General features: G+C 39.6%; 1 protein-coding gene across 1 annotated transcript; it reads left to right on the top strand.

The window, feature by feature from the left end:
• Window positions 1-2,316: 2,316 nt before the first annotated feature.
• LOC119073232 (inositol 1,4,5-trisphosphate receptor) lies at window positions 2,317-21,177 on the top strand. Its single transcript, XM_037178544.1, has 23 exons — window positions 2,317-2,886; window positions 8,524-8,624; window positions 8,684-8,754; window positions 8,826-8,941; window positions 9,013-9,924; window positions 9,988-10,314; window positions 10,384-10,977; window positions 11,044-11,219; window positions 11,284-11,439; window positions 11,496-11,646; window positions 13,776-13,920; window positions 14,512-14,699; window positions 14,767-15,415; window positions 15,480-15,712; window positions 15,772-16,482; window positions 16,561-17,626; window positions 17,691-18,643; window positions 18,705-18,897; window positions 18,967-19,089; window positions 19,158-19,495; window positions 19,569-19,755; window positions 19,829-20,037; window positions 20,108-21,177. Exons 1-23 carry the CDS (start codon window positions 2,866-2,868, stop codon window positions 20,708-20,710), a joined length of 8,223 nt encoding a protein of 2,740 aa, XP_037034439.1. The 5' UTR covers window positions 2,317-2,865; the 3' UTR covers window positions 20,711-21,177.
• Window positions 21,178-26,096: the final 4,919 nt, after the last annotated feature.

Raw genomic sequence — 26,096 nt, 5'->3', positions numbered from 1 at the left:
TATTAAACCAATGTATGAAACGACGACATTTAATAAAAATTAAATTTAAAATTTCAAAGCGTTTTTGTTCGACTAATCGAGCTTAAGACGCGAAAAGATAAAAGCTGAAGAGGATACCGGAATCGAATTCGTCTACATTATCGATTTTAATCGAGGGGAAAAACCTCTATTTTGTGATTAACATGATTAATCAGTTAATCTGTTAATCAGATACATAAAATTTGTGAATCCAAACGGTTAATCGGTGATTAACATTGATTAACCGCTATATTTCACGTTTATTTGTAGTTTTGCGACGATTCCCCCGGTCAAATGCTGGTAAATCACCAATTCATCATCATGTTAATCACTGGTTAATCATGTTAATCATGTTGATCACATCAATAAAAAAGAGTGGTTTCCTCCTCGATTTTAATATGGTGGTATATTCTACATCATCACGTGCAAGGTGCAAATGTGTTATAGTTATTTATGACATCGAGTGCGAAGTACTTTATTAGGCTCTAGATGGATTCCCAACAAGATCCCATTAAGGATCCCAGAAATTTTTTCGATTTTACCTTACTGAAGGAATATGACAGTACAAATGTCACCTGCTGAGATAAAACCTTGGATCGAAAATATATATCCTTTAACTAATGGCGTTAATAGAAAGCTTTTTAAAAGTGGTTCCTTTGGAACTAATTTATTTTATCTGAAATGTCCACACATTCAAACTAAAGCGTTTCCGCCAATTTTTTAAGACTACCGCCTACATTTTCTTACTACTGGGCATCTCTTTTGCAACCATCACATCACGCCAAACAACTAAGTTATTGGTTGATTACATTGGCCATCTTAAATATTTCATTATTTCGGTGAATTAAATCACATCGAAATACATTTTTCACAACCAACAATAAATTTTTTTGCTCTGGTGATTCTATATTTGAAAAACAATATTTACTTTTTCGCAACAAGTGACGAAAAGTAGGACTTTCCGTTGCCTTTATTGCGGAAAATGTTGTATACAACTCGATGATAAATGTTTTTTTTAGGCACACGATATGTATTGTCACACTCGGCCTACGGCCTCGAGTGACAATCTACACATGTAGTGCCTAAAAAAGCATTTATCACTCGGCTGTATAAATAACTATTATGTTACAATCAGCGATTAGCAACAATTTTCTTCGTTAAACCACATTTAACTAATTGAGTGGGAAGGTTCTATAGGTTCTATATTTTATTCGATTTTATTTTCGGAACAAGAAACGAGATAAAAAAATCGATCCATCCCTTCCTTATTACGTACATACAGTAACATTTGCGCTCCGAGAGGTAAATCTGCATGATTACAAATTCTTTCTACCAAACTACTACGAACGAAGTGCGTCAGGGCCGAAAATGAAGGAATTTTCAGATTTTTCTCGAGTTGTTGTCCCTTTTATTTGCATGTACAATCGAATGAATCGAATTTAGAGTCATGCATGTTTGCAGAATCATCCATAGTTCCGAAATCATGCTCAGATTTTCGGATCAAACCTATTTGTGCAACTTGTGTTCAATCTGCTCATGGTGAAACTGAAAAAAAAATCAGAGGCTTTTTTAGCGTTACAATTTGGCAACGGGCTGAGGATACATACATAATGCCCTTAATTTGTCCGTCTAATCATAGAAGGAAATTGGAATGAATCCAATTGGAATCCCATTGCCAATATGAAAGGAAACCCTTTTTATCTTTCTCACTATACCACCACAACCACCACCATTACTGCTTACACTGTAATATTAATTAAATGCTAACGAAATCGAGTTCTATCGGAAATGATTAATTGTTTCTCGTTTCTGTTAACCATTTTCAAACAATTTTCATATTTTTGCCACCAAATCTAATTGTATTAAAGATAGTTACAGGTTGTCAAGACAGCCAGTCATGCCAACCACATGGAAAACAGATGAAGTTGTTCTGTCACGCCTGTGTTTGCATTCGTATCATCGTACCTTTTCTTGTTGCTTTCTAACATTAAAATCGAATTTATTCTTTTCGGACTGTTCGATACTTTACGTGTAACTCTGAAATCTGTGCGCTGTGTTTACTTTGCCGATTCATTAATTTAATCGTGATAAATAATCGAATCGCTTAGCTAATTTTATACATCTAACAAATTCGGGAATAAAATGCGGCGAAAAAAAACTAATTAATTGAATTCATGTGATGTGTGTACATAAGATTCGTTGAAATAGAATTTGCATCGAATTTTTTTTTCTTCTTTCGTGATCCAGAAGTGTAAATAAATTGCCTGTCGTAACAGTGTTGTTGTCTAAGAAAATAGTGATAATAACTGGAAGAGTTGATTTTTAGTTTGCATAAATTCGAATGAGAAATTTCTGTTTTTTTCTAATTTCCAATTTTAATTCTAATTAGAATCCATATTTGAATTTACGAAAGTAGGAAAAAAAATGTCATTGATCGCAAGTGGAAAAATAACAATTAACCGATAGTGATAAGAGTTGAGTTTGCATGCTGTTCGGCTGCCTTAATGATAATGTTTTTCACAGCAAGTGAATTGAGTGTTTTTCGCTAGAAGTATTCGTTTCGCTTTAAAGTTGGAAAAAGATTTCGTTCGTCGTTATAAAAACGAAATGAAACTTTTCTATTGATTTTCGTTTTGTTTTTTTAAAGTTTTTTTGTGTGTTGTTTTCTTGCCCTCTGTTTTGAATTGCTATTAATTGCTGCACATTTTACACACTTAACTCTCAGACCTACAAGTACAAAACTAATTACAACACCACCTCCTAACAACATAACTTACTAAGTTGTAATACCGTGTTACATTGCTTTTACCACAAACGTTTACAACTTCGTCAAACAGCTTCACAACAATGTTTAATTTTGAGTTGATGGTATGTTATCTTTTGTTTTTATTTTGTTTTTATTTTTATAATCATTTGATTTTGATTTTCGGTTTTTCGTTTTTGTTTTTTAATTTTTATTTTTATCTGTAAATATTTTGTGTTCTTTGTGGATCTATAGTCATCTGTTATCGACGACAATGACAAAAATAAGCGATGCGTTCTCTCAACGCACTTCAAGCATGACTGGTACTCTAAATACCAGTATGATTGGTATTGACACTGAAACAACTGTTTTATAAAAAAAACCATTTCATACTCTATTTGACAGTAGTCGAGTCGGTAAGGACAGAACGTTTACCATCCGGATTGGGCAAATCGAGTGATTGGAAATTGTTGGGGGCATCGAAAAAATAGGTTCTAGAAGAAGAGACAAAATTTTCGGCCGCTCTCGGCTCCGCCTCGCCTCTTTAAAGTTCAAGTGCAGAGGTGACTTTGTCGAGTGATTTCTCCGGCATGTAGAATACCTTGTGATAGCTCAAATGAAAAGTCCAAAGTTTATTTTGGCCTGAAAAATTTTTCCGCGAACTTGAACTTTAAAGAGGCGAGGCGGAGCCGAGAGCAGCCGAAAATTTTGTCTCTTCTTCTAGAACCCATTTTTTCGATGCCACCAACAATTTCCAATAACTCGATTTGCCCAATCCGCTCGGTAAACGTTTCCATAGGACAAATCCCTTATCGACTAAACTACAGCTGTCGACTATGATCACTTTTGCTTGAAGTGCATTGGTTCTCTTAGCAAAGTTGGTAGAAAGTGAGCAAAGTGAGAATCAAGTTTTTTGTTCCTCCATACATTTTTGTGTGAAGAATCGTTCACACATTTTTGATCAACCCTAGGCAATGTACATTAAACCGAAGAAGAGACAGTTTTAATCGCTATACGCATGCCGTTTCTGAAAGGCTAAATAAACAAATGTGAGGAAATTAGTGACACGCCATGTTCTAAGTAGGAAAAACAAAAGGCACAGGAAAAGTGATTACGAAACTCAGTCTCATAGCAGTGGATCAGCCTAAGCCACGGCTTTAGGTGAAATGCCGTTGCAGGGAATTGGATTTTTCAGCAAACAAGTAGATATTTTTACAAAATAAAATTTGACGCAAATCGACGTCGTGTAAAAATCAAAAGTTATTTCTTGGCTTGTGCAATTTATCTAGGAAAATACGGAAAAGTCGTACTCGAGTGTTGAAATATCTTTCGAGTTTTCATGATGTCAGTTTGTATCTCGATTATTTTGATTATTACTCGACTTAAATATTATTTACATTTACACAGATAGCACAGACTGAAGTTACTTACTGTTGTGTACCTTATTCTGGTGTTCTTTCCCAGAGGAACACTTGTAAGATTTCAGAGCCATGAACATTGCCCGACTACTCTTGCGGGATTAAATGCTCTTGAACCAAGATTCTGAAACTATTTTGAGTAATTCGTGAGTTAGAGATGAATTTTATTGGAAAGTATTGAAATTCTCGGAGATCTGCATTACCAGTTCAAAATTGATATCCTCTTCTAGACACGACCTTCCCTAAACAATTGTTATTAGAAGGAAAATGAGGAACAGATAGTTTCATTTCCATGAACAACTGTCCGGTGAAAGTCGAAATTCAAAATCACTGCAAAAGTCACCGTATTTAATGTTCTTTCAGCAAATGGTTGTCTGAACTGATGTGGAGCTACAACCCACGAAATTGCCTAAAATCAGTCGTCCAAGACACATAACATAAATAACTACTTGATCCCGGTCACTAATTATTCGCACACTTTCCTAAGACTTTCCGTTCTTCTCAAATATTCTGTTCACTTCTGTGAATACTTTCGGATGTACGCGCCTTCAGGGATAAAATAATTTTCACTCTTCCGCATAAATACTGATAGGTTTAGAAGGCAAAAAAATTGGGATAGATTGATCTCTCGATGTTATTAATTGGGGTCCATTGAAAAGAACTCGTTCAATATTATCGCTATATCGATACACATAATGAACGCTAATCAATTTATTACTCCAATTTCGAATTGACAAATTAATTTACAATTACAGATAGTTGTAGAAGCATGAAACGATTTGAGTTTAAGTGCCCGATTCTTATCGAATTTCGTTGTTGTCGTTATTTTGTCATTGTTTTGGTTTGGTATTGTTAGCCGAATTCTTGGCCGAATTTTCCCGCTTGATCTTTTCAGGTTGAAACCAGTTTTAACATCTGAATCAATCAATAGCCTATATTGTTGTCAATCATTGTATATTATCCGTTCAGCCAGTAAAGCTAAAGTACATTTTAGCAACATACTGATAACACCCTCAGGTGGTGAAGGTGAAATCTTTTAAAAGTCAATCCAGATCCGTCTGGGGTTGCTTTCAACTATTCTCTTATATACTCAACACAAAGACCTCGAAAAAGACACTCTACTGCGTTCAGAGCCCCTCTCCTTCCATTTAAAGATGAAGTTGGTCGGTGTAATTGGTCTCAATCCCAAAGATGATAAATCACTGGGTGGACATTGCATGCAGCAGGGTGCATGGGTCATGAAAAGAAATGTATGAAAGAGTGTTACAATTCCGCGAACATTGTCTTGAGATTACGAATGTAAATCCCATACTTTTCGCCTTACCCAACCCACTTCTCATTTCTTGACTTACCGAAGATTTAAGCTTACAAAGTAGGTTACTCTGAAAGCAACTGAATTTTATGAAAACGCCAATCCTAGAGAATACCTTTCAAAGTACATCAAAATCGAAAGGTTCCGCTGAAGTGCTTAGGCCGTTATTTTTTCAGAATTTCTTAGCTATACCACATAACAGCTCCCCAACATTTCAGCCATAGAACACAAATCGATTCATTTATTTGATTGACTAATCGATTTAAATTTGTATTTGAACTTCGAATGAATTGAAAATGATTCCTCAATATCCTCTAATACATTTGCGTTGCTCAAACGAACTATAATTGGTTCGTAGCGTCTAAATTGATGTTTTGAAAATGATTTGAGTCGATAGAAGTTAATAATTGAGATCATTTTATTCGATTTATTGTGCCATGATTATTGAGCAACGATAACTTTAATGTCTCCGACGAATTCGATGACCTGTAGTCTTAGCCTTGTTGCCAGTAATTATATTTAGTCGTTCGTAGCAATGTTTACCTCGTCAAAATGCAAAAACATTGAAGTTCACAAAATAGGTGCCCTCACAATACAAAGGCAATACAAGAGTACTGAGATCGTGATGATGTCTTTTCTTTACTGAAAGTTGTTCAGACAAACACATTTTTCACTTAAGTGGAATCACCACTTGGCTAAATTGTAGCCTACATTTCTGCGTTTTTTATTATTTGATCGGCGATATCTTTAAAAAGAAAAAGTTTTTCAAAAATGTGGAACCATTATTTTCTGTAAAAGTATGTTAGCTTTAAATGAAAAATATTTTTTTAGCCATAGGCTTTATGTGCACCGAGAAAATCGTGCAGATTACCCAAATTTGCATAATCTGCACGATTTTCTCGGAGCACATATAACTATAGCTAAAAAAATATTTTTCATTTAAAGCTAACATACTTTTACAGAAAATAATGGTTCCACATTTTTGAAAAACTTTTTCTTTTTAAGAGTGATATCGCCAAATCTTCAGATGATTGGGAAACAAGCGGTCTCCGATTTTAATGAGTGATAGCTCGTTGGATTCGTCTTTCAATTCTAGGAAACACGTGTCTTTCACTTTTTCTTAAAAAAATTTGTTTTCTGTGAAAAGCGCTCAAAAGTGAAGACATGCCAGAGGGTACCGAAAACAGTTTTTCGGCAATAACTCAAGAAAAAATTATTTTAAATGGTTTTTATGTTGTACGATTGTCGGCCTTGAAAAGACCTACAGGTAGAGTATACGCACCGCTTAGTGCTAGTTGATCCACTAGAGTTATGACTAGAAATAATGAAATATTGTGAATGTTCGGAGAGTCCGCCTTCTCTGCAGCTTCGATGTACCACGGAACTGAGTCTGGGGTGTTGTAGCTGGCCTCACCCACTATCGTTGCACATATAAATGAACCCAGTACTTTTGGGCTGCAAGCCTACAGAAGTGTTAGAAAAAAAGTTGGTGCCAAAATGTAGATTTTTTCCTTCTTTCTGAGGGCCCAACTGCCAGAAGAGCATCTGAAACGGTACTACGGCAATCATTTTTTATTGTCTACTATTCTTTCACCTTATCAATAGAAAAACGCTTCGCTATGTCGCGAATATATCAGATCCACCATTAGTAATATCAAGAGAAAAATCATTAAAGTTTTCTCGGAGGATTTTAGTCAAATAAAGTGTTAGCGTATAGCAAATGACCTCAGGACTACGGAACAGTAATTAGTTTTTCAATTGGACCAATTTTTGCTACGTGACAGGAGTTTGGAAAACCGTTTGCTCCCACTTGATCGTATCGTTTTTCCAAACTCCTGTCGCGTAGCAAATATTGGTCCAATTGTAAAACTAATTACTGTTCCGGACTCCTGAGGTCATTTGCTATACGCTAACACTTTATTTGACTAAAATCCTCGGAGAAAAATTTAATAATTTTTCACAAGAATTACTAACACTGGATATGTTGTAACGACCTATATTCGAGTCAAAGTGAAGCGTATACGGTAAGGGAATAGTAGACGATACAAAATTACTCACGTAGAACCGTTCCAGACGCTGTTCTGGCAGTTGGGCCCTCAGACAGAAGGAAAAAATCTACATTTTGGCACCAACTTTTTTTTCAAGACTTCTGTAGGCTTGCAGCCCAAAAGTACTGGGTTCATTTATATGTGGAACGATAGTGGGTGAGGCCAGCTACAACACCCCATACTCAGCTCCGTGGTACATCGAAGCTGCAGAAAAGGCGGACTCTCCGAACATTCACTATATTTCTAGTCATAACTCTAGTGGATCAACTAGCACCAAGCGGTGCGTATACTCCACCTGTAAGTCTTTTCAAGGCCGACAATCGTACAACATTTCAACAATTTAAAATAATTTTTTCTTGAGTTATTGCCGAAAAACTGTTTTCGGTACCCTCTGACATGTCTTCACTATTAAGCGCTTTTCAAAGAAAACAATTTTTTTAAAGAAAAAGTGAAAGACACGTGTTTCCTAGAATTGAAAGACGAATCCAACGAGCTATCACTCATTAAAATCGGAGACCGCTGGTTTCCAAAGTTAAAAAAATCACCTGAAGTTTTGGCGATATCACTCTTAAAGATATCGCCGATCAAATAATAAAATACGCAGAAATGTAGGCTACAATTTAGCCAAGTGGTGATTCCTCTAAAAGTAATTTCCAAGCACATCCGATAATCATAGCGATCATCAAAGCTCAGTCCTATCGCTTTCAAACATATTAGCCGTATCTTCAAAATCTTTTACTTCATTTGTTATAGCCTCGATTTGAGCATCGATTATTTTCGTCATCGCCGTCGACAACAGATTACGTTTTTTTTACGAATAGAAAGCGATAAGGCTGACCTTTGCTAATTCAAACGCTACAAATTTGTGCGTCCAACACAAATACTGAAAATTTTACCCAAAATTTCTCGATCACCAGACACCCAACATACTTTTAGTCAATTTAGAAAAACAATTAAATTAATCAAATGAACATTATGAAAAAGATGAATGAAAACAAAATGGGCTCGGCGAGCTTCTTACACCTTGGCGATGTCGTGTCCATTTATGCGGAGGGCAGCGTCTGCGGATTCCTTAGCACATTGGGGTAATTGGATTTGTCGAAATGGAGTCGAATTTTTGACTAACATTTTCGTTCAAAATTAGATTGGTGGACGATCGTACAGTTGTGTGCCCCGATGCTGGTGACTTAAGCAATCCGCCAAAAAAATTTCGAGGTTTGTTCGGAATGATGTTTCGAGTCCCCGCTCGACAGTAAACGGAAAACATTTTTCATTCGTTTGTTTAGACTGTCTCATCAAGGTATGTCCGATGAACCGATACTCTGCTCAAAAGCAATTTTGGAAAGCAGCCAAGCAAAGTGCCAGCTCAAACACAGATACGAATCTACTTAAACGGCTGCATGTGAGTAGCAAAATAAAATTGATTGACTCGAATTGTACGCTCGTTACACAGTTGCTTTTCCAATCAAACAGCATGCCGCCGAAATCGAGAAGAAACAAAACGATTCCGAAAATAAAAAACTTCTCGGTAATTCCGTTCAATATGGTTCGGTTGTCCAATTGCTCCATCTCAAGTCCAACAAATATTTAACTGTAAACAAACGACTGCCGTCACTTCTCGAAAAGAATGCCATGCGAGTTTACCTCGACGCCAATGGAAACGAAGGATCATGGTTTTACATAATGCCATTTTATAAGCTCAGAGCGACCGGTGATAATGTAGTTGTTGGCGACAAAGTCATTTTGAATCCAGTCAATGCCGACCAACAGAATTTGCACGTTGCAGCCAATTACGAACTGCTCGACAATCCTGGCTGTAAGGAGGTGAATGTCTTAAATTCGTCCACATCATGGAAGATCACGCTGTTTATGGAGCACCGAGAAAATCAAGATGAAATACTGAAGGGTGGCGATGTAGTTCGATTGTTCCATGCCGAACAGGAAAAATTCCTTACAATGGACTCGTATAAGCAAGTGCAGCATGTCTTTTTACGTACAACTGGCCGGACCAGTGCGACAGCTGCAACTAGTAGCAAAGCCTTATGGGAAATAGAAGTCGTCCAACAAGATCCGTGTCGAGGCGGTGCCGGCCATTGGAATTCTTTGTACCGTTTCAAACATCTGGCCACCGGTTATTATTTGGCAGCTGAGGCCGATGCCGATTTAAAGGATTATTCGAAGGGAGAGGCGTATCGTTTAGTGTCGGTAAAACATTCCAACGATTTATCGTCGGTGTTTGAATTGGATGCGACCACGATGACGAGAGGCGATAGTTTAGTTCCCCAGTCCAGCTACGTTCGGCTAATGCATTTGCGGTCAGGCACTTGGGTTCATTCCACAACCGTTCCTATTGACATTGACGATGATAAGCCGGTGATGTCGAAGGTAATTTGAAAAGTCCGTTGAATGTCACAGCTGCAAAGACATTGACAGGGTTTATGATTCTAGGTTGGTTGTTCCACCATAAAAGAGGATAAGGAAGCATTTGCACTGATTCCTGTTTCACCGGTTGAAGTGAGAGATCTGGATTTTGCCAATGACGCTTGTAAAGTACTCGAGGCTATGAATGAACGATTGTCGGATGGGCAGATTACACATAATGAGCGACGTGCACTGATTTCGTTGCTGCAGGACATTGTCTACTTCATAGCAGGTCTGGAGAATGAACAGAATAAAAGTGAAGCGCTCGAATTGAGCATAAACAATCCGAACCGTGATCGTCAGAAACTGTTGCGTGAACAGGCCATTTTAAAGCAGCTGTTCATCGTGTTACAGGTAGGTTGAGCTTAAATTTTCATGTTTTTGATCTGACGATATCTAACGACTGTCGCAATTCTTACGCAGAACCCATTCTATGAAACGTCGAAGATGACCCCATTTCTTCGTCTAAGCGAGCTGAACGATCCGAAGAATGCGCCGTACAAATACGTTTTTCGATTATGTTATCGCATCCTGCGGTTGAGTCAGCAAGACTACCGAAAGAATCAGGAGTACATTGCCAAATATTTCGGACTGATGCAGAAGCAAATCGGCTACGACATTCTGGCCGAAGACACCATTACGGCACTGCTGCACAACAATCGAAAATTGCTGGAAAAACACATAACCGCCGCTGAAATCGAAACGTTTGTCGGATTGGTACGGAAGAATATGGAGAACTGGGAGTCACGATTCTTGGACTATTTGTCCGATCTGTGTGTGTCCAACAAAAAAGCAATCGCCGTGACTCAGGAGCTAATATGCAAAAGTGTCTTAAGCCGAAAGAACACCGACATTTTGATTGAAACTCACATCACGGAATCGAAACCAACAGAGTTGTGGGAAGAGGATCTGCTGTTTTTGGACGCATTCGATGGCGAAGATAACGAAAGAGTCGGACTGTTAGGCGAAAACAAGGACAAGAAATTCGAAGTGAAACTGTCCTGGAATCAGGGACTGGTAAGTGAAACGAAATATTCCGCTTCCATCAGAGTTTGGTTTTCTTGACCGGTCAATTTTACACAGAAATCGAAATTAATGAGCGAATTGGCACGAGGTGCAAAGCAGGGTAGACAGGAAGACGTTGCTATCGTTGAATATTACCGCCACCAATTAAATTTGTTTTCGAACATGTGTTTGAATCGACAGTACTTGGCCCTGAATAATCTGTCGCCACATTTGGATATTCAGCTGATTTTGAAGTTAGTTCCAAGACCAAACTTTGGTCGCATCCTCTCGATTTCATTCGTTTGTTTCCCCTTTCAGATGCATGTCAGATGATATGATGCCGTACGATCTTCGTGCATCATTTTGTCGCCTTATGTTACATCTTCATGTCGATCGAGATCCACAGGAACCGGTAACCCCAGTGAAATATGCACGCTTATGGTCGGAGATACCGTCAAAAATGTCAATTTACGAGTAAGACCTCTGTAAGATCCGCTAACGCAGTTATTTAGTCCCATTCTACCTTGCAGTTATGATTCGAAAAAGCAGCCGGATTGCAACAAGGAAGCGGTTCGCGCTCGCTTCAATACGACAATTGTATTCGTGGAAAATTACCTGTGCAATGTTGCGTCGAAAATGTGGCTGTTCGCTGATCAGGATCAAAATAAATTAACTTTTGAGGTAGGTCTCGCTTGTTGAAGGGGTGTGACTAAATGTTTGGTTAATTTTTTTTGGCTTGTTTTGAATTGCTAATAATTGAAAAGTACGACAGTTGATTGAGGAAGATGTGCCGTTTTCAGTTCATCAAATCGGTGAGAGATTTCTTTTCACAAACTAGTCCTAAGGCTTTGCTGAAACGCTAGGGCGTATCGAATTTTGCAAATTTTAAGGACCGCGATAGCCTGTGTGCGGAAAACGTAGATCATCGTAAACTGTGTCCGGGCATGTGGTTGATGAATCCGATGTAGCCATGGAAGAAGTCCTCCGGGCGGCTTTAAGTTTCCGATGGTCATAATTCGGAAAGTTGAGAGTATTTTTGAAAACAATGTTCTAGCGGGATGTAGAGCTTTGAAAACTCTACAAATCTACCGAAGAAACCTATGGTCCAAAAGTTGCCATTGCCAAGATTGCCTAACATCGAAAATGTGACCTTTTGGTTTTTGACTTATATTTCCTGAGAGACAAATGATTTTTTTTAGCCTGTGGTATGAGGTGGTAGAGGAGGTCGAGCACTTCCAGTACACTAGGCATGTCCCGATCCATTATACACTTGAAATCACTTTTTTAACCTTTTTAATTGGAATTTTTAAGAGTGGCCACGTCGCCCACGAAGCAAGTGCAGACACTGCAACCGGTGCTGTTGAGTCGAGGACACCTTGGCCAGTAAGTATGCATAATACTCCACGACAGTAGCTGAACTTTTTCACAAAATATCTGTGATTTCGATGTGGCACACTTTGTACTACAAAATCTGAATAAATTGAATTTATGAGAAAAACGAGAAATAATCGATTTAATTGGTTATTTCACCCACGAATAGTAGTAAGAAGTCGATTTCGTTTAGATTATACATATTTTTCGATATATTTACGAAAAATTGAAGTTCGTAGTATAGTTTTTCAATTCATGTGCCACATCGAAATAACAAATATTTTGTGAAAGAGTTCAGCTACTGTCATGGAATATTATGCATACTTACTGGCCAAGGTGCCCTCGACTCACCAGTACCGGTTGCAGTGTCTGCACTTGCTTCGTGGGCGACGTGGCCACTCTTAAAAATTCCATTCACAAATGTTATAAAAGTGATTTCAAGAGTATATCCGATCGGGACATGCCTAGTGTACTGGTAGTGCTCGACCTCCTCTACCATCTCATACCACAGGCTAAACAAAATCATTTGTCTCTCAGGAAATATAAGTCAAAAACCAAAAGGTCACATTTTCGATGTTAGGCAATCTTGGCAGTGACACCTTTTGGACCATCGGTTTCTTCGGTAGTTTTGTAGTTTTCAAAGCTCTACATTCCGCTAGAACATTGTTTTCAAAAATACTATCAACTTTCCGAATTATGACCTTCGGAAACTTAAAGTCGCCCGGGGGGACTTCTTCCATGGCTCCATTGGATCCATCAACCACATGCCCGGACACAGTTTTCGATGATATACGTTTTCCGTACACAGGCTATCGCGGTCCTTAAAATTTGCAAAATTCGATACGCCCTATGAAACACCCCCTTCTTTTGATTACTTTTTTTGAGTTCACAAAAACCTCTCAAGATGTCAATAAAATTTTTAGTAGCATCATGGATAGCTGATAGATTGAAACAGCCGATCTGTCGTCGGTAACAGCTTCAGAAATAAACGATAATCTCTGACTCATGAGGTCGTACAAAGCATGTTCAGTACAAATGAAGTAAAAGATTTGATGGTAAAATTGCTGATATGCTTTCCGTCTTTGACGGGTAATTATGCCCTCTACTTTCACTAACGTCCTAAAACTTTCGAGAATTTTTGGTGACTTAATTCCCAAATTCTTGTTCCCGAAAATTAAATCGACGACGACGCAAAGAGTACAAGTGTAGGTCCGCCTCACGCATTTCAATAACTTTAGCACGCAAGCAAATACGATCTCACCACATCTGCTCAATTAAATGTCCAACACAACCATTTTTCGAGTTAAATTTGTACAAATAATCCAAATGAGGAAAAAAAGCAACCATCACACACACCAACCTTTCTTTTAGTGCTGGCAAACAATTTTTGTTTTATTATTTTTAAAATCACAACTTCTATGACACCACCAAATTTCTAGGTTGTAAAGCTGGCACGCGATTTAATATATTTTGGCTTCTATAGCTTTAGCGATCTATTGCGTTTAACAAAAACCTTACTTAGTATATTGGATTGTGTATCGGAAACGGATGCTATGGTTGGACTGCCAACTGGTCACATTGATTGTAAGTAAAAGAAAATTCAAAAATTATTTCAAAAAATCTACATTCGGTTGTAAGTGAATTTGAATGAAAGGGCGTGAGTGTAAAGTGAGTGTTTAATGCTAAAATAGAGAACCAAGAGAACCAAACAGATTCTCAGATTTCAACGGTTCGAAACTGTTGTATCAACCTACTTCATCAATTTGATTACATGCCCATCTCTAGTGGCCGATCCGTTTCATTAGTCTCTTGTCTGATTAGTCGAAATATTAAATTTTAAGAGACTCTCCTGTACTTTCTCCGAAATTCTATTTACGACAAACCGTTTAACTTATCAATGAATTAAAATTACAAGCCGCTACTGACACAACTTCAGTGTCGGATTCTGGTGACGAAAATGTTGGAAATGAGGAATCAAATCGTAAGTACAATGAGAATGGTTTGCGTTGTTTGTGATTGAGTTTTTTTTTCTTCTTCGCCCTCTTCCTCCTAATGATTTTTCGTAGATCGTGAACCTAACACCCCAGTTTTTGAGTCCTTTAAATGCAAGGAAATCGATCCAATTCCAATTTCGTTATTGCAAATTTGTAACAACAATTTGCATTCGTATTTTAGCTGAAGGAGGTGTACTGCGATCAATCGGTGATATGGGTGCCGTTATGACATCCCTTACTCTCGGACCAGTCGGAACAGCAATCGTTTCGCCGTCCATATCTGTGCAACAGAGAAAATCCGTCACCCAACTGATGAAAGAATATCCTCTGGTGATGGATACAAAGCTGAAGATCATCGAAATACTTCAAGTCCGTACCAATTTTCCTAAGTCAACTCTTTCACCGACCAGTTAGCCTAATTTTGTTCTTTGTTTAGTTCATTCTAGACGTACGGCTAGACTATCGCATCAGCTGCCTGCTGTCAATATTCAAACGAGAATTTGACGAAACCGAGGCTACCGCTGATTCTGTCCATCTTCGTCAGCGTAACATTGATTTGGAATCGATAAGTAGTCAGGCGGAAGGAATATTCGGGTGCAACGAGCAATCGTCGAATCTGGACTTGGATGGTCAAGGTGGTCGCACCTTTCTCCGAGTTTTATTACATCTAATAATGCACGACTATCCGCCTCTGGTGTCCGGAGCTTTGCATTTGCTGTTCAGACATTTCAGTCAACGGCAGGAAGTACTGCACGCGTTCCGTCAAGTTCAGTTGTTAGTCTCGGATAGCGACGTCGAATCGTACAAGCAAATCAAATCGGATCTGGATGTGTTACGGCAGAGTGTGGAAAAGTCGGAGCTGTGGGTGTACAAGTCGAAGGCGCATGAAGACGTCGGCGTTACAGGGAAAAAACCAAAAAAGGAGAAAGAAACAGCGGGCAATGCTTATGAAGAGGAAGATGGTGAACGTAAACAGAAGGAGTTGGTTGACGTCGAGAAACCGGTGAAGAAGAAGGAGCAAAGCAACGAGTATACGATAATCAAAGAGATTCTGATCAGAATGAATCGGCTTTGTGTCATACCAGGTTCGCAATGTGTGTTAAGGTGTGACTGGACTTAATCTAAGACCAAAACTCTTGACATTTGCAGCTCCCAGTCCGGATTTAATTAAACCGAGGAAGCATGAACAACGTTTACTACGCAACGTGGGCGTTCATACCGTTGTTTTGGATCTGCTGCAGGTGCCATATGATGAAAAAGAAGACGTTCAAATGAAAGAACTGATGAGTTTGGCTCACGAATTTTTGCAAAACTTTTGCCTGGGTAACCAACAGAATCAAGTGTTGCTGCACAATCAGTTGGACCTGTTTCTAAATCCCGGTGTAAGAAAGTGACGATGTTCGGACCTTGGCGGTTTTCATTTTTCTTCTAATTTTCGCAGATTCTGGAAGCGGAGACCGTTTGCAGCATATTCAAAGACAATTTGACACTCTGTAACGAAGTAAACGACAAGGTGGTCCAGCACTTTGTTCATTGTATCGAAATTCACGGCCGGCATGTGGAATATTTGAAGTTCCTGCAAACCATTGTCAAAGCCGAGAATCAATTCATCCGAAAATGTCAGGACATGGTCATGCAAGAGCTGATCAATGCCGGTGAAGATGTGCTGGTCTTTTACAATGACAAGTCATCGCTGAACCATTTCACCGAAATGATGCGACGTTATCGCCTGGGTGAATTGGCCGATGCCAGTCCGCTCAAATACCACGTCGAATTGGTGAAATTGCTGGCCTGCTGTACGATGGGCAAAAACGTTTACACCGAAATCAAGTGCAACAGTTTGCTGGCCTTGGATGACATTGTCACGATGATTTCGCATCCGCACTGTTGTGTGGAGGTGAAGGAAGCGTATGTCGATTTCCTGAATCACTGCTACATAGACACAGAAGTGGAAATGAAGGAAATCTACTCGTCGCATCACATGTGGACTCTGTTCGAAAAATCGTTTTTGGCCGACATCAATACAGTTGTCCAAACGGGCGGAGCAGATGGCACGAACACCTTGTTGGAAAATTACGTTGTGAACGAAGTTATGAACATCTTGAGCACATTTTTCAACAGTCCGTTCTCAGATCAATGTACAGCACTTCAGGTAATGGTTTCACTTGTCTAACGCGAACACGCACTCGCATGCAGTCGAACTTGAAAAATATTTTGTTTTTGTTACCAGGCCCGTCAAATTATCTTCGTGCAACTGCTTCAGGCGGCTTATAAAGTATCCAAATGCAAATGGTTGACGCCGGCCCAGAAATTCAACGTCGAAAATTGCATTCGAACCCTATCCGACATAGCAAGAAACCGTGGCATCGCATTCCCAGCCGAACTACAAAATCAAGTGCTGATGATGTTCAACAAGTCGGCCCTGTTGTCACGTCAAACCAGCAAATGGTTGTTAGCCTCAAAACAACCGAAAGTCGAACGCTCCCAGTCACAGCTGATGCGATTGGACCGAAGTATCATTGAAGGTTTGCAAGATATCGTGTCGCTGCTGGAAGATCAACTGAAACCGTTGGTGGAGGCTGAACTGTCACTGCTTGTGGATATCCTGTATCGGTCTGAATTGCTGTTCCCCATCGGAACCGAGTCTCGGAAACGGTGTGAAAGCGGCGGTTTCATTCGTCGTCTGATCAAACACACGGAAAAACTGCTCGAAGAGAAAGAAGAGAAGTTGTGCGTGAAGGTACTGCGAACGTTGCGTGAAATGATGGCAATGGATATCGAGTATGGTGACAAAGGAGACTGTTTGAGGAATACGCTGCTTAACCGCTACTTCGGTAAGGGGTTCATTCCGAAGACCAACGGTGAAAATGGCGAACTAGTCCACAAAATTACGCACGTTGGTCCTGTCACACACGGACCAGGAGCGAAATATTTAATGCGAGCCGGTCGTACGTTGCACGAAGTCCAAAGTCATTTGGACAAGGAAGGAGCATCTGATTTGGTGGTCGAACTGGTCATCAAATCGGTTGGTTCGCCGTCGATTTTCGTTGAGGCTGTGGAATTGGGTATAGCGCTGTTGGAGGGCGGCAATCCAATCATTCAGAAGGGAATGTGCTGCAAATTTCTGACTCTCGATTTGAGCCAAGCCTTTTTCAAGGTGTTCTACGACAAAATGAAGGACTCGCAACAGGAAATCAAATCAACGGTGAGTGTCAACACCAGTGACATTGCGGCCAAGGCCCATGAGAGTAAACAGGACCTGAAGGACTACGATAAGATATCCAGAAAGCATGGCTGTAAGTTTGTGATTGTGAATTCCATCGACCGAGAATCTGTAACCAATTGACTTTGTTCTTGCAGCTAAAACGAACGGCATTGTCATAACCGAAGAACTTCGCGAAGAGCTCAACAACGCCGGCTTATCAACAGCCCGTGCATACGCCAGTGCTCGAAGTCTGTCACCGGGTGAAGATACGTCGATGACGAATATTGGCAGCGCCTTGGAGGACATGTTGGCCGAAAAACTGGAGAAGCACAAAGACAAGGACGATCGAAACAAACTGTCCAGCAAAGTGTTGGTTATGCAGCCCATCCTCCGATTCCTGCAACTGTTGTGCGAGAATCACAATCCCGATTTGCAGAATCTGCTGAGACACCAGAACAACAAGACCAACCACAATCTAGTATCGGAAACGTTGATGTTCTTGGATTGTATCTGTGGATCGACCACCGGCGGTTTGGGTCTGCTGGGTCTGTACATCAACGAGAACAATGTGGCATTGATCAATCAGACACTGGAAACGTTGACCGAATACTGTCAAGGTCCATGTCACGAAAATCAGAATTGCATCGCCACCCACGAATCGAACGGTTTGGATATCATCACAGCGCTAATCTTAAACGACATCAATCCGTTGGGACGAAACCGGATGGACTTGGTGTTGGAGCTCAAAAACAATGCGTCCAAGCTACTGTTGGCCATAATGGAAAGTCGCGGCGACAATGAAAATGCCGAACGCATTTTGTACAACATGAATCCGAGACAATTGATCGACGTTGCGTGTCGAGCGTATCATCAGGAAGAGGTGTTGGAAGATCATTTCAATGATGAATTCAACCAGGACAACGATGATGACGATGCTGGAGTGTCTCCCAAAGAAGTCGGCCATAACATCTACATTTTAAGTCATCAGTTAGCGCAGCACAACAAGGAATTGGCAGCATTATTGAAATCACCGGAAAATACCGCCAACAACGATGCTAAAACCAATCAGGCGTTGCTGTATTATGCCACTCATACTGCCCAGATCGAGGTATGTTGCGGAAATGTTTAACATTGATCTCATGGTTGTTACTGTTCCTTTCTGTCCGTAGATCGTTCGTAATGACCGGACTTTGGAGCAAATCGTCTTTCCAATACCAGAAATTTGTGAGTATTTAACGCACGATACAAAGGTCAAGATTCTCAACACCGCTGAACGTGACGATCAAGGTTCAAAGGTCGCTGACTTTTTCGATCGAACGGACGCGATGTTCAACGAAATGAAATGGCAAAAGAAACTTCGTGGTACGTGAACCATGATGTCTTGTCGTGGTAGACAACTATATAAACGTCCCACGCTCTTACTACTTTCAGGTCAACCGGCTCTGTTTTGGGTCAGCAGCTACATGTCTTTGTGGAGTAACATACTGTTTAACAGTGTCGTCCTGATCAACTGCATCGTCGCCTTCTTTTATCCCTTTGACAGTGCCGTACCAGGTAGTAAAGAAACACTTGACCAAGTACTAGCTTGACTGACGAATTGACAATTTTTTCGCCGCAAACAGAACTCAATTCTCACATGTCCTGGTTGATTTGGGCCATCATGCTGATATCTATGGCTATCGTAGCTACTATGCCTCGCGAGTCAGGCATTAGAACTCTGGTCGCGTCAATCATACTGCGGTTCATCTTTTCGTTTGGTCCCGAACCGACGTTATGGCTTCTTGGTTCGGTGACCGTGCTGCTGAAAGGTGTCCATATCGTCAGTCTGATGGGAAATCACGGGACGTTGGAGAAACATTTTCTGAAAATAATCTGTGACACACAGCTGCTGTACCACTTCTTTTACATGATGTTCTGCCTGTCTGGCATATTGGTCCATCCGTTCTTTTACTCGGTTTTAGTAAGTAGATTGTCTCAACTTATGACTGTCTGTCGGTCACATTACGCTGTTAACAATTCATTTCACATTGCAGTTGTTCGACGTTGTCTACCGCGAAGAGACTCTATTGAATGTCATTCGTTCGGTAACGCGTAACGGAAGATCGATCATTTTAACGGCTGTGCTGGCACTCATTTTGGTCTATCTGTTCTCGATCATCGGATACATTTTCTTCAAGGACGACTTCCTCGTATCTGTCGATGATGACAGTAGTGAAGAAGGTACATGAGATGGACGACAAATGAAACGGACGATAGATTGGTCTCACTTTCATTTCTTATATTTTATGCATAGAAGCGCCTACGACAACCAGTCACATGACACACAACCCCGATTCAGATCAATGTGTCGATCCAAAGCAAATTATAGCTTCAATGCAGTCTGGGGGTGATCGAAAGGAACGGGCTTGCGATTCGTTGGTAATGTGCATTTTGACGACGTTAAATCAAGGGTTGCGTAATGGTGGTGGCATTGGAGATATATTGCGAGCACCCAGCAGTACGGTGAGTCCTTCTTTTTGTTGTTCGCTCCGCTTCCGCTTCAACAATTAATTTGTCTCTTGGCACTTATTAGGAGAGCCTGTTCGTCGCTCGTGTCATCTACGATCTGCTATTCTTTTTCATTGTGATTATCATCGTGTTGAATCTCATTTTCGGTGTCATCATCGACACGTTCGCCGATCTGAGAAGTGAAAAGCAGCAAAAGGAATTGATTCTGAAGAACACCTGCTTCATCTGCGGCCTTAATCGTTCGGCATTCGACAACAAAACGGTCAGCTTCGAGGAGCACATCAAATGCGAACACAATATGTGGCACTATCTGTACTTCATCGTGCTGGTAAAAGTGAAGGATCCCACCGAATTTACCGGACCCGAAAGCTACGTTCATGCAATGGTAAAAGCGACCATATTGGATTGGTTTCCGCGCTTGCGGGCTATGTCTTTGGCCGCTACCGATGGCAGCGAAGAGCAGATTGAATTGAGAAGTTTGCAATCTCACCTGGAAATGACACACATTGCCGTTGCTAATTTAACGCAACAGCTAATGGAACTGCAGGATCAAATGACCGAACAGCGGAAGCAGAAGCAACGCATCGGTCTATTGAATACTGCAGCTGCATCGCCTCACCATAACATATCTCAAATCAATCATCAGACTAGCGTTACTTTAGGTTAAAAATTTAGCGACAATTTTTAGCTCAATTCTCAATTTTTAGCAATCATGATTGTGATGTGAAAGAAGGAAATTGAATTTGGAGGGAAAGATATACATTAGGAACACATAGTGGAAATTATATCAAAACGTTAGAGATCTATAATTGAAAATCGTCATATTTACTAAATAAATTTGTGTGATAAACAGAGAGAGAGAGAAAAAAATGAAAATTTTAAAACAAGAAAAAATTCTATTTATTAGTCGATAGGAAACGTAACGATCTTATAAATACAAAAATTAATATATTTAATGGAATTGTGGAGCCTTTAAATCTCTATCCTCTTTTTTTGTTCTGTTTATTGAATTTTAAGAAGAAAAAAAATTTAATTTTATTTTGTTGTTTTGTAGAATGTACTTAATTGGGGACATCCTCAATATAAAAATAAATCCGATTGCAATAAAGTTACTGTTTGTTCATTAAAAAAAAAGAAAGAAGTTTTTTCACTGTTGTCTGCTGCAATCCTTCTATCGTTTTATGGTAATCTGTCTACGTCACTACATTTAATCGAGAGAGAATTAAAGATCTGTCTCATAAAATCCGAAATTACTTTCAGATACTGAACCAGAGCTTACTTACTTACTTACTTAGGCGGGCACTGCAAAAGTGAATGAACACTTTTGCTCTGCTAGTGAACATCTTGCTACCTCAATCATTTCAATTCACGGTTATGAACTCAATGATATTGACGGTATGTATCCTTTATATGCTAATAATAACTGGTCTTTCAAGGAAGTCGATGCAGAAACTGTTGTTACAATTATCAATGAGCTGCCAAACAAGAAGTCAACCGGTCTAGATCGTGTGCCGTTAAATCTGGTCAAAGCCACCGCAACAAAAATGTCATCAGTGATTGCTCTTTGCATTAATGTAGCAATTTCGACCATGGTGTTTCCTGGCGAACTGTTAAAGGGACGGCTTCGATTGATACACAAGTGTGGTAGTCATGACATTGATAATTACAGAGAACTGACTATTCTGCCAGTTATCTCAAAGATTTTTGAATCCGTTCTGGCCCGTCAATTAACTGAATACCTGGACAGCATAAATTTCTTCGTTGGTATTCAATTTGGCTTTATCAAAAAATCCAGCTGTGTTGTTGCTGCCCTCCAGTTAGTTAATTTCATCAAAGCACACTACAGACACAAATTTGTAGCTTGTATGTTCATCGACCTTAAGCGTGCGTTTGACACTGTTGACTCACAACGACTTGTTAAAAAGATGAAGAGGATTGGCTTGTCTGACAGCGCGGTTCAACTCATGATGAGCTATTTGGAAAGTCGGCAAACTGCAACGAAAATTGGAGACGTCGGCGTCCCACAAGGCTCGAAGCTTGGTCCTCTGCACTTCATCATGTACATAAATGACCTGCTGTCCGTTAGTTTTATGGGCAAAATTCTATTGTACGCTGATGACGCTGTTTTGTATTATGCCTGCGATTCCATGCAAGAACTTCAGTCTACAATGCAACATGATGCTCTTCTTCTAAATAAATGGCTCAGTCAAAACATCCTCACTATCAACGTTGGAAAAACTTGTTACATGCCGTTTGGTAGGGCGCGAAGCCATCCGGAATTCAACATTTTTGTGGACAATGAAATCATCAAGCGTGTAAGCACGTACAAGTATCTCGGCCTTGTTCTTGATGGCAACTTATCGTTTGACAAACACATCGAACACGTGAAAAAGATGATACGACCTTACATCCCTTTGATGTGTAAAAGAAGGGAAATACATACCCATGGACAGAAGGAAACAAATCTTCAATGCTTTCGTTCAAAGCCACATCACTTATATGCTGCCTTGGCGACATTCGTACAACATTCCAAAAATTAAAATAATTTTTTCTTGAGTTATTGGTTACCCTCTGACATGTCTTTACTTTTGAACGCTTTTCACAGAAAATATTTTTTTTTTCGAAAAATGAAAGATACGTGTTTGCTAGAATTGAAAGACGAATCCAATGAGCTACCACTCATTAAAATCGCTTCTTCCATAATCGCCCGAAGTCTTGGCGATATGACTCTTAAAACTTTGACATAAACTAAGTTATGATTGTTCTAGTATTTCTGGAACTACAGAACGAATTTGTGTCGCTTAGCGGATGAAGTTATTCCATATCTAATAAGTTACGACTTGGTAGTATTGTGTTCTAATCTAGCCGTAGAGATAAAGGATAGAGGGACTGTGAGTGCTCTAGCATATCTGAAGAATATTTTTAATTTTCAACTGATCAACCATTTTGAGCTAGTTTATTCCTAAAATTTGGAACCAGTCATGTATTTATGTTAGCAATCCATCAAAAACTAAGAGAGGTGGTTTTCTCTGAAAGTAATACTCTCATATTAAAAGACCCATAAAAATGTTGCATTAAGCGATAGGGGTAGAGGCTTGTTTATCGCTACAAATCAGATAAAGTTATTGAATCTCTTATTGAGTATGATTGTTCTAACAATGCTAAAATGCACTTAAGACTAGAGAATAGCACTGCCTTTGGTCTTAGTTTTCGAGAGGAGAAACTGTTCAAATAAAATTAATACCGTAGTTGCTCTTGAAATAATGTTGAAAAATACCTCAGAGACAACGATGGATTCACGTCATAGACTTGAAATCTGATCATCAGATATCTTGAAAATTTCCAATGGAACAGTTGATGGGTGATAACTCGAATAACTTTGCTCGTTCAAGATCCCTAGACAAAACGCCCATTATGACATGCTTTTTTTCTTAATCATCGGATAACTTTGGTCACTGAGCGACTCCAAACTCTGGACCGGTTTCAATCATCAGCCCTAAATGAGCCCTAAACGATAGACTATAATTTTAGTCAGACGCTTTTTGAATATCGTTGAAAGAGCTAATATGACATGTTTGTGTTTAGAGAAAGCTGAATATCATTGGCGGGATAGCAGCCCTAAACTCAGGATTGGCTTCAATTGTCAGCCCTAAACTAGCCCCAAACGTTAATATATACTTTCAACTAGGAACACTATGAATAACATCCAAAACTGCCAATATGACATGTTTTTTCGAGAAAAAATTGAATAACTATGGTATTTGAGCAGCCCTAAACTCGGGACCGGTTTCAATCGTCAGCCCTAAACTAGCCCTAAATCATAGATTGAGTGGAAAGTCAAAAACCTATTCAGTTTATGACAAAACACTTAAGTGACATGCTTGAAAACTTCAAAACGGTATAACTCACGCAAATCGACAGCCCTAAACTCGGGACCGGTTTTATTCGTCAGCCCTAAACGAGCCCTTTAAAATGAGCCATAACTCGACACAGCCCTAAATGGTGGCGGTGCCAGCGACATGTACCTCCAGCGACCCAAGGTAAATAAAGCTGTCGACAGTTTCGAAGTGTTTTCCATTCACCTCCAGCGTATGGTACGTCATCAGACAATGAAGTTGTCATGTACTTAGTTTTTCTCTCACTGACCTTGAGACCGAACTCAGCACGTCTGTCTTCAATTTTCGTGAAATTCTCTTTAACGATGTCGATGTTCCGTCCAATTAAGTCTAGGTCATCAGCATATCCTAACAACTGACTCAATTTTCTGAAGATTGTACCGCTGGTTTCCACGTCGCTCTCTCTTATCACCTTCTCAAGAACAATGTTGAAGAATAAAGCTGCCAGTCCATCGCCTTGTCTAAGTCCTTCCAAGGCTTCAAAGGTATCAGATAGATTGTTTCGAATTCTGACCTTGGCTCTCACATGTGACAGAGTCATTCTAGCCAAATGAATAAGTTTTTTGGGGTAACCAAGCTCCACCATCGCATTCCATAGTTTCCTCCGAAAAACCCTGCCATATGCCGTTTCAAAATCAACAAACAAATGGTGTAGAGCAACATTGAACTCTCTGCATTTCTCCATGATCTGCCTGATGCTAAACAACTGGTCTGTTGTTGAGCGACCGTTGCGGAATCCACCCTGGTATTCACCAGCTGTTGGTTCCGAATACGCCATGAGACGCTGCCGTAAAATATCCGCAAATATTTTGTACGCTGTGTTCAATAGATTAATTCCTATGTAGTTGCTACATTCCAATTTGTCACTCTTCTTATACACTGGACAAATGATTACAAGTTCCCATTCTTCTGGCATTTCTTCACGTTTCCAAATCTTCACAATCAGCTCATGTAACCGTGCACACAGCGCATCACCTCCATATTTAAAAAGTTCTCCGGGTAGATTGTCTGATCCAGGGGCCTTGTTATTCTTGAGCTTGAGAACAGAAGCCCTAACTTCCTCCAGTGTAGGTTCCGTCACACCTTGTGCACTCGATTGTGAATCCAGTTCCGCTACTTCTTCCGTTGTCACTGTTTATTACTGATACAGCTAGGGAAACGAAACCGGAAGGCTTTTGGCAATACCGGTTTTCGGTAATACCTGACACTGTAATACCGGTCTTACCGGTTTTTCATTGAAGTTCTTTTTCTCCATAAATCTCAAATACAGTCGAATTTAATGTGTAGGATCATTTCAGACTGGTTTTAATGCAGATCACTATTTTAAATACTTCGTTCAGTTTGAAAAATTACTTCCATTTAACCTTTAAATACAGTCATGAAGTAGAAGCGGAACTTCATTCTGTTATTCCCTTGACTGAAAGTTCCCTTGACTGAAAGTCAGGGTCTTATGAAAGAAAATACCCTTAAATGTCCGTAACGCTAAGTTCACTTTGATATTTTGAAAATGTTCTACATTGGCAAAAAACGTTAAATACAGAAAACGTCCGTACACTTGTGGACTCGATAACTCGAGTAATTCTTTACCGATTTGCAAAATTTTGGTTTTAATCGATGGAGAATGAAAATCATGAGGTTAAGTTCGTAGATGGGCAATATTGGGGTAATGAGATGGGAGTAATTCTCAAGAGAATTTTATTCCTTGTTACCGCGATAACTTCCGTAATTCTTATCAGATTTTCAAATTTTTTGTGTAATTCGACGAAGATTGAAATTCTTGAGGTTGAGTTTGCAGATGGATAATGTTAGAACAACGAGATGGGAGAAATTCTTCACAGACGCTTTTCCTTGTGGACTCGATAACTCGAGTAATTCTTTACCGATTTTCAAAATTTTGGTTTTAATCGACGGAGAATGAAAATCATGAGGTTAAGTTCGTGGATGGGCAATATTGGAGTAATGAGTTGGGAGTAATTCTCAAGAGAGTTTTTTACTTGTTACCGCGATAACTTCCATAATTCTTATCCGATTTTCAAAGATTTTGTCTTAATCGACGAAGATTGAAACTCTTGAGGCTGAGTTTGCTGATGGATAATATTCGAACAACGAGATGGGAGATATTCTACACAGACGCTTTTTCTTGTGGACTCGATAACT

This window comes from Bradysia coprophila, unplaced genomic scaffold (genome assembly GCF_014529535.1).
Source record: "Bradysia coprophila strain Holo2 unplaced genomic scaffold, BU_Bcop_v1 contig_138, whole genome shotgun sequence".
Taxonomy (NCBI): domain Eukaryota; kingdom Metazoa; phylum Arthropoda; class Insecta; order Diptera; family Sciaridae; genus Bradysia; species Bradysia coprophila.
Note: the sequence above shows the minus strand (reverse complement) of the source record. Positions and strands in the feature narration are given on the sequence as shown.